The 8741-nt window shown below is 37.9% G+C and overlaps 1 protein-coding gene across 1 annotated transcript; it reads left to right on the top strand.

The window, feature by feature from the left end:
- Nucleotides 1-6182: 6182 nt before the first annotated feature.
- LOC150018280 (olfactory receptor 56B34-like) lies at nt 6183-7148 on the top strand. Its single transcript, XM_090267283.1, has one exon. The coding sequence runs from the start codon at nt 6183-6185 to the stop codon at nt 7146-7148; it is 966 nt and encodes a 321-aa protein (XP_090123409.1).
- The last annotated feature ends 1593 nt before the right edge of the window (nt 7149-8741 follow it).

Raw genomic sequence — 8741 nt, 5'->3', positions numbered from 1 at the left:
TGTACTCAATGGGCAAAAACTGTAGTTAAATTTGAGGGGATGTCAAAAAATATACACATACTTTCAACTTCAAAGGAGCTGGCACCCTTAACCCTTACATCATTCTATGTGCAACTGTACTGTATTGCATATTTGAAAGTTGCTGAGAGAGGGTAACTCTTAAAAGTGGTCATTGCATACAAAAAATATAACTTTATGTGGTGATGGATGTTAACTAGACTTATTGTGGTGATTACTTTGCAATATATACAAATATTGATTCGTTATGTTGTACACCCAAAACTAATATAACATTACATATCAATTATACCTCAATAAATAGAATTTAAAAAATTATTTCTAATTTGAATGTGCCATTTGTTCCCTATTGGTACTCTAGCTACTACAATGTTCATTCGATTAGGCAGTAAGAAAGTCATTAGCAAGAGCAGTTTCAACACCCTGATAAGACAGATTTTTAGATGGCCATATATTAAAAAGGTGAGGAAGTAAAGATAATATTGAAAGATAACTCTACAAGAGGATGGGTCAATGAAAGGCAGAGCTGAGGATACAGGAGTGAAACTGGGAAGAGCCATGGTAAGACTTAGGCAGAAGTATGTGAAGTACAGATAGTTTTTGAAGTTGACGGTCCTTGGAGCCTTTATATATTGATATACATTATCCCAGAAAGAAGAAGACTGTTCACATAAAAAAAAAGTAGACTACTGGCCAAGATGGAGCGTAGACAGACACGCTGCATCTCCCACCACAACTAAGAAGAAATACAACTACCTCAAAACTGGAAACAAACAGAAGTTCCAGGAAATCAAACTGCATGGAAGTCCAGCAAACAAAGATATAAAGAAGAAATACTCATCCAGACAGTTAGGAGGGGTGGAACCAGGGCAGAGAGGAAGCTGTGTGCTGGTGGCAGCAGTGGCAGCAGCGGCAGCAGTGGCAGCAGCGGCAGCAGCAGGCTGGCAGAAAGCACAGTCACACATTTTTAAAAGTCAGGAGGGACACCTGGGGAGCGTTCCCACTTCCTCACCGGACCTTGCAGCTCATAGTTCCAGCACGAGGAGAAATCAAGCCTCATTGCTTCTGACTATGCAGACCAATGGGGATTGAGATGGAGGCAGAAACTGGCAGTCTCAGCAGAGTCTGCTTGTTTAAAGGGCCCCCATAGTCCTAGAACGTCCACAGACCCATCCACTCTGGGAATGACAGCCAGGGCCACAGCTGGAGGGGCGCGAGTTAAGTGCAGAAATGGGAGAGGTGCCTGGAAAAGGGGAGAGTGCTGGGCAGGTGGCATTGTTCCCTCTTGGACCCCTCCCCCACATACAGTACCACAACGTGATGAAACAGGTCGCTCTGTACTGACAAATCCCTAAGGCTCCGCCCCTTACAAGGTAACAGGAGTGACAGCTATACCTGTGACACAGAGGCAAACAAACACAGGAGCCTGTCAGAATGAGACAGAGAAATATGGCCCAAAAGGGAAAATAGATCAAGGTTCCAGTGGGAGAACTAAGCGACAAGGAGATAGCCAATCTAACAGACACAGAATTCAAAACACTGGTAATAAAGATGCTCACAGGCTTGACAGTGTACTTGAGTATGGCAAATGCATAAGAGAAGAAGTGAAGGCTATGCTAAGTGAGACGAAGGAAAATCCACACAAAACCAATTGGTGAAGGGCACGAAACCGGGATTCAAATCAATGATTTGGAACATAAGGAAGAAAAAAAAAGTCAACCAGTGCAGAATAAGGAAGCAAGAATTGAAAACAAATGAGGAAAACTTCCCAAACTTTGTGAAGGAGATGGACATACAGGTCCGGGAAGCACGGAGGGTCTCGGGCGAGCTGGACCCAGAGGGGACCACACCAGGATGCATCATGACTGAGATGTCAAAGGTGAAGGATAAAGAGAGCGGTCTGGGGGCAGCAAGAAAGAGGCGGAGAGTTGCCTACAGAGGTGGTGCCTATAGGGCTATCAGCTGATTTCTCAGAGGATGCTTTGCATGCAGGAAGGGTCTGGCAAGCAGTATTCAATGTGGTGAAAGGCAACCTGCAACCAAGATTACTCTATCCAGCAAAGCTATCATTTGGAATGGAAGGGAAAATGCAGTGCTTCCCAGACAAAGTGAAGCTATAAGAGTTTATCATCACCAAGCCATTATTATATGAAATGTCAAAGGGACTTACTAAGAAAAAGAAGATCAAAATTATGAACACTAAAATGACAACAAACACACAACTATCAACAACTGAATCTAAAAAATAAAAACAAAATCCAACTAAGCAAACCAGAATAGGAGCAGAATCAGAGGTGGGGGGATCATTTGGAGGATTACCAACTGGGAAGAAGCATAATGGGTTGGTACAAAATAGACAAGGGGATGTTAAGAATAATATAGGAAAGTGTGAAGCCTAAGAACTTATATGCATGACCCATGGACATGAACTAAGGGGGATGGGATTGCTGAAGGGAAGTGGGGTACTGGGCAGAGGGGAGCAAAGGGGAAAAAATTAGAACTACTGTAACAACATAATCAATAAAATATACTTCAAAAAGAAAAATAAAAAAGCAGGTAGTTCTGCTGTATAGATTGGTTTGAACATACAAGTATGTTCCAACACCAATGACATATTATAAAACAATTGGAGCACAACTGAATTTCACATTTGCTTTTGTGCACCTTTGTCCAGTAGAAACACTAGTTGAATGCAGAAAACTGCATCAAGCTCAAAACAAGCTACATAGGAATACACAGAACACACAAACACACACACACTCCAGATACCGATCAGCTACATTCATTTCACAACTTTCTGTCTGATTTCAGATAAAGCTTCATCTACCCAGGACACAATAATTCAGAAGCAGCAACTTCTCAGTGTTTCCACAGCAAAATGCATGTCTTTTTCAAGGTGTTATGTGCATTGTATTATTTGTGTTTTTCTTAACCATTTAACATTGTAAAACTGCTACTGTTTACACTAGTTTTCTATCTTTTTACATGTCACTGATGAAGTAATTGAACGCTGTGCTCATAACTCCATTTTTCCATAAATCCTGTGGTCTTACATATGGGATGCTGTATAGCATGGTGACTTTTAAGAACTCATGTGTCACGTAATAAGAGAAATGCCTGTACTTGCTGGGGTGAGTGGGAGAAATTCAGGCTTAGAAAGAAGGCAGAACACAGCTTCGCCAAATGTTTTGGTCTGGCAGGGCTGTCCAATTGGTGGGCCTACCCCTGGGACTAGGTTTGAATAGGACTCTTCCAGGAAATGACTAAGACAAGCCTCCAAAGTCACTGGGGCCTTTTCTGCTGGAGTAACACAACAACCCCCCCTAAAGATAGTTGGAGGAGAGTGAGAAGTGACATGGGATGAGCCCAGGGAGGGTCAGATCTCAACCAGGTCATTTATAACCAACATGTAGTTTATAACCAAAAACCCAGGAGAGGTAGGGAGAGAGATAGATCTTCTTTTAGCAACCAAAGACCAAACACTGGCAGCAACAGCCAAGAGAGGAGAAGCATCTCAGAAGGAAGCACAAGCCTCCTGGCCCCTTCTGCAGTAGTAAGTAAACCAGCCAACATCATGGGCACTGGGGGGAATCAGTAGAGATAGTCAACCTCCTTGGACTCTGTCCCAGTCTATGAACCTGGCTCACTATCCATGGATTTCTCAACCTGCCTTTCTTCACTGTCCATCCGGCTCTTCACCTGTGCAGGGATTAAGAGCTGCATCTGGGAATGAGACCAAATAATGAGACTGAGCTCTGATATGACCACATTCGGAAGATGGGTTTCTCTAGCTAAAGGAATATGTGAAGAAACCCTCTTGGTTCTCACAGTGTTAGGCACACAGGAGGCTCTCAGTAAAATTTGGTGACTAAATGACCAAACTAAGTGATTTGTGCGTAATAAATTATAATGCAAAGCTTCCAAAATAAAAGGATTTTATGAATCATGAAGTTCAATTCTTTCATGACTTAGAACTCTTATAGTTTATAACATACATTGTTAATACATTTTATTTGAAAACACAAAAGCCAACAACATTCTTCATGTAAAATATAATAGATTTTTGTTAAATCAACCAAAAGAAAATTAGATGGGATGTTGTTGTTATTGTTTTAAATTGTTCTCGTTAAAATAAAACATAAATAAGAGATATAATACTCGGAAAAGAAAGCTCCAAATTGTTGTTTTTATAACATTTATAAGGTCACACTAGAAAATCAGGAAAAAAACAAACTAAAAAATTATTATAACTGACAATAAAATACTAAATTGAAACTAAAGCAAAATAACAGCAATCAGCAGGTTTCTTAGGTACTAGCAACATATAATTAAAATTTTTACTTTAGAAAAAAAGAAACTCCACTCAAAAAACTTCAAATACAGTAAAAAAGAAAATGTAGGTAATAGAAGGATGCATCAAATTGCTGAATGAGAAGAAAAAATATGTTTAACCTTTTATTTTTATTATTAAATTTTATATTTCATAATACCCCAATTACATTTAGATATTTTGTAAATTAACAAAATAGGTTAAGATGATTTTGGCAGCCTAAATTTTGGCAAAAGCTTTAAAATTTAAAGTGTAAATATTCAGTGGTATAAGATTTCTTGTGTGTTAAATCTCTCATAAAACTAGTAATTTTTTTACTCATTATGGTACTCTCATCACAAAGCACAAAAAGAAAAATGAAACTAAGTTAGAGCTAGTACAAATAAGAACTTACTATATACAAAAGGAGGCATCAACAGTCAATAGAAAAAGAAACTAAACTATTGTTTTACTATTTTTAAAAAAATACAAATACACTCTCCCCTCCATAGATTAAAGATAATTGAGTTATATTTTTAATTAACCATTAAAATAGGAAAAAATAAATGAGAAATATTAATCAAAATTCTGCATTGAAGATGATTTTCTAGTTCATTCAGGATCTATTGCTCATTTTCTCTTTCTGAAAAAATAACTTGAAAATCTTCTACAGCCATGCAAGATTTTTTTAATCCTAACCTGAGGATATGTTTATTGACTTTTTAGAAAGAGGAAGGGAGAGAGAAAAAAAAACATCAATGTGGGAGAAGAACTTCAATCAGTTGCCTCCCATATACACCGCGACCTGGGAGCAAACCACAATCAAGGTATGTGTCCTCACCAGGGATGGAACCCGCAACCTTTTGATGTATGGGAACAATGTTTCAACCTACTGAGCAACCCGGCCAGGGCAGCATGCAAGATTTGAATCAAAGTAAAGCCTTCACAAATGGGGAGGGACTGTTATGAAAAGATATATGGTGAACATTGATTTCACCTAAGTATGAATATCTAAATGTGTAAATGTCAAAATCTCTATGGCAATTATGGTAATTAAATCTATTTAAAAACACAGCATTATGTCTTTTTCAAATAATGTTCTTAGGGAAGTCTCACTAAAATCTACAGGTGAAAAATCAATAAACTGAAAAAATATAGGTCTTAATATGTTTTCAGTTTAACTTTGGTAATCAGAAGGAAGCGAAAGCTTACACTTTAAAAGCGCCACTTGTATTAAGCCATCAACAATAGTTTAATAGAAGATATACAGTAACTAAACACAGAATATTAATATTTTAGCTCCAGCTCACTTATCATTTAAAACTCTAAACTCAGATAAAACATTCAACTTCTGTGTTCTCAATTTCCTCAAATTTGAAAAAGACCCTTTCAAAGGAGTTTTTGTGAAAACATTGAGATCCTATACAAAACAAAGCTGTTATGATAATTCTTGTTCTTACTTCTGTTCTTCCCTGGAAGACTTCAAACAAGACTATTTACCATTTACCTCCTGAGGAATCAGTCTGTTCACGATGATTGAGCATGTCTCCTGCTTTGTGTCCATGTCCCCTTGCTTCATGTGAAGAAACTGCATTGAGTCACATGAAGCCTGTAAATGATTCCTCTCTCTCTTTCTGCTGTAATCTTCCTTTTAAGGCCTCTTTTGGCCATCTTAGTGTTCTTTTCAGAACATTTTCCAGACACAAGAGACATTGGGAATATCATAAACCAAGGGACTATGAGTGAATCTTATATTTTGAAATTAAATCTGAATCTCAGCTGAACGCTTAACCAAGCTTCCTTCTTGTTTCCCTTTATCTACAGACATACACTAAGGATTAAGATGCCCCACGATATGGATATCTCTCAGACTGTAACCAATAGCTCAGGGCTTCACTGGACTAAATTCATCCTGATGGGGTTCCCAGGCATTCATGAGTGGCAGCACTGGCTCTCCCTGCCCCTAGCTCTGATCTACCTCTTAGCTCTTGGTGCCAATCTCCTCATTGTGATCACCATTCACCATGAGCTTAACCTGCATCAGCTCATGTACCAATTCCTCAGTATCCTGGCTATGGTGGACATTAGCTTGTCTACCACCATCATACCCAGGATTCTGGCCATCTTCTGGTTTGATGCCAAAGCCATCAGCCTCCCTGAGTGCTTTGCTCAAATCTATGCTATTCACTGTTTTGTTAGCATGGAATCTGGTATCTTCCTTTGTATGGCTGTGGATCGATATGTAGCCATCTGCCACCCACTTCAATATTCCTCCATAGTTACTGAAGCTTTTGTAATCAAAGCCAAAGTATTTGTGGTGCTCAGGAATGCCCTGTTGACCATCCCAGTGCCTGTAGTAGCTGCCCAGAGACACTACTGTGCCAAGAATGAAATTGACCACTGCTTGTGCTCTAACCCCGGGGTCACTGGCTTGGCTTGTGATGACACCACTAGTAACAGGTTTTATCAGTTGATTTTGGCCTGGGTCATTGGTGGAAGTGACATAGTTCTAATCATTATTTCCTATGTTCTGATCTTCCGCTCTGTGATGAGGCTGCACTCTGCTGAGGCAATAGTCAAGGCTCTGAGCACCTGCAGTTCCCATCTCATCCTCATCTTCCTATTCTATGCACCCATTGTTGTAGTGTCCATAGCCGACTTGGCTGCAAAAGTAGTTCCCATCGTCCCTGTTCTTCTCAATATACTTAACATTGCCATCTCACCAGCCCTTAACCCCATGTTATATGCTGTTAGGGTCCAGGAGCTAAGAGTGGTATTCCAGAGAGTGTTTAGATTAGATGGGAATGTGTTCCAGAAGTGATACAAACTCAAAGAATGGTATATGTGGTCTTGCAAAACAGCACAGGTTTTGAAACCAAATAGACCTCAGTTGGGATTTGATTTCCCTCTTTTGTTAAGAGATATAATTTATTAGCTAACACATAAACAACAACTCACACTCTCTAGAAATAAAAAGAATGTAAATGAAAATAAATATGAAAGGTAATTCCTGCCTAAATGGAACTATATACATTGTTTTTATTTTTATTTTTTTATACATTGTTTTTAATGAGAGCAATGTATCAATGCATTTAAAAGTTTCAAGCATTGAATAACTCAAACGTCCATCAGCTGATGAATGCACAAACAAAATGAGGTAAATCTGTATACTGGTATATTATTCGGTGATAAAAGGGAATGAAGTACTAACACATGCTGTAACAAGGATGAACCTTAAAAACATCATGCTAATTTTTAAAAAGTCATGTAAAAAAGGTCATGTATAATTCCTTTCATATCAAGTACTCTTAATAGACAAATCTATGGGAACAGAAAGTAGGCTAGTGTTTGTCAGTGGTTAGGGATGTTGGGCATGAGGGAATGACAACGATTGCTAATGGGTAATGTTCATTTTTTGGTAATGAAGTTGTTCTGGAATTAACTAATAATAATAATTACATGACTCTATGAATATGCTAAAAAAAATTGAACTGTACACTTTAAAAGTTAAATATATAGTATGTAAATTAAGTTGATTTTTCAAGTATAGTTGACATTCAGTATTATATTAGTTTCAAGTTTTCAAAATTTTGTGAGAGACTTGTTTAACAATGAAAGCAGCAGACTTTCTTCTAGAAGAATTACCATAGTAAAAAATTAATTGTGTATGACAAGAATGTAACATAAATTATATTTTGACTCAATAAATCCCTGACCTCTCTCATTATATATGTAGCTAATTTGTATGGGAGCCAAGAAGCCTTCTGGAAGACAGGTAATGAGATCACTTGTCCCATAATCTTTTCATTTTGGAGTTTAATATAATATGACCTTCCCTGATGGGTAGATGAAGATGATCCCAACAGAGTCTAGATTTATCTGCATCAAAGATCATAGAAGATTACTTAAGGAGAAATTTCTCCATAAATAAAGTGTGTGTTCTGGGCTCAAAAACAAAGATGGACAAGGGAGAGTTGCCAGATTTGGCAAATAAAAATCCAAGATGTCAGTTATTTTAATTTCGCATAAATAACAAATCATTTTTTAGTAAAATTATATGCCATGCAATGTTTGGCACATACTCATAACTAAAAAAATATTCACTGTTTATCTGGAATTCAAACTTAACTTGCTGTCTTATATTTTATTTGGAAAACCTACAAGGAGTAAATTGCTTCCAGGTCACCATATGGCTAAAGGTAGAACTACTCTGCCATTATGGGAATACTCTGGGAAGAGTAATTAAGCATGTAAGTCCAAGCTAAAGGGCTATAAACTTGGGGTCCCAGGTATGGAGCACATTTGACCAAACATAATATTGAGGAAATGTATTCATGTTAACTCAAAAAACTTTTTAGGCAATACAGTAGGATATGGCAGTGTAAAGAGGCCATAAGTCCTCTTCAAATGAAAC

The sequence above is a fragment of the Furipterus horrens genome, unplaced genomic scaffold (genome assembly GCF_987537825.1).
Source record: "Furipterus horrens unplaced genomic scaffold, mFurHor1.1.pri manual_scaffold_2, whole genome shotgun sequence".
In the NCBI taxonomy this organism is placed as follows: Eukaryota; Metazoa; Chordata; class Mammalia; order Chiroptera; family Furipteridae; genus Furipterus; species Furipterus horrens.
This window is presented reverse-complemented; position numbering and strand designations above follow the sequence as displayed.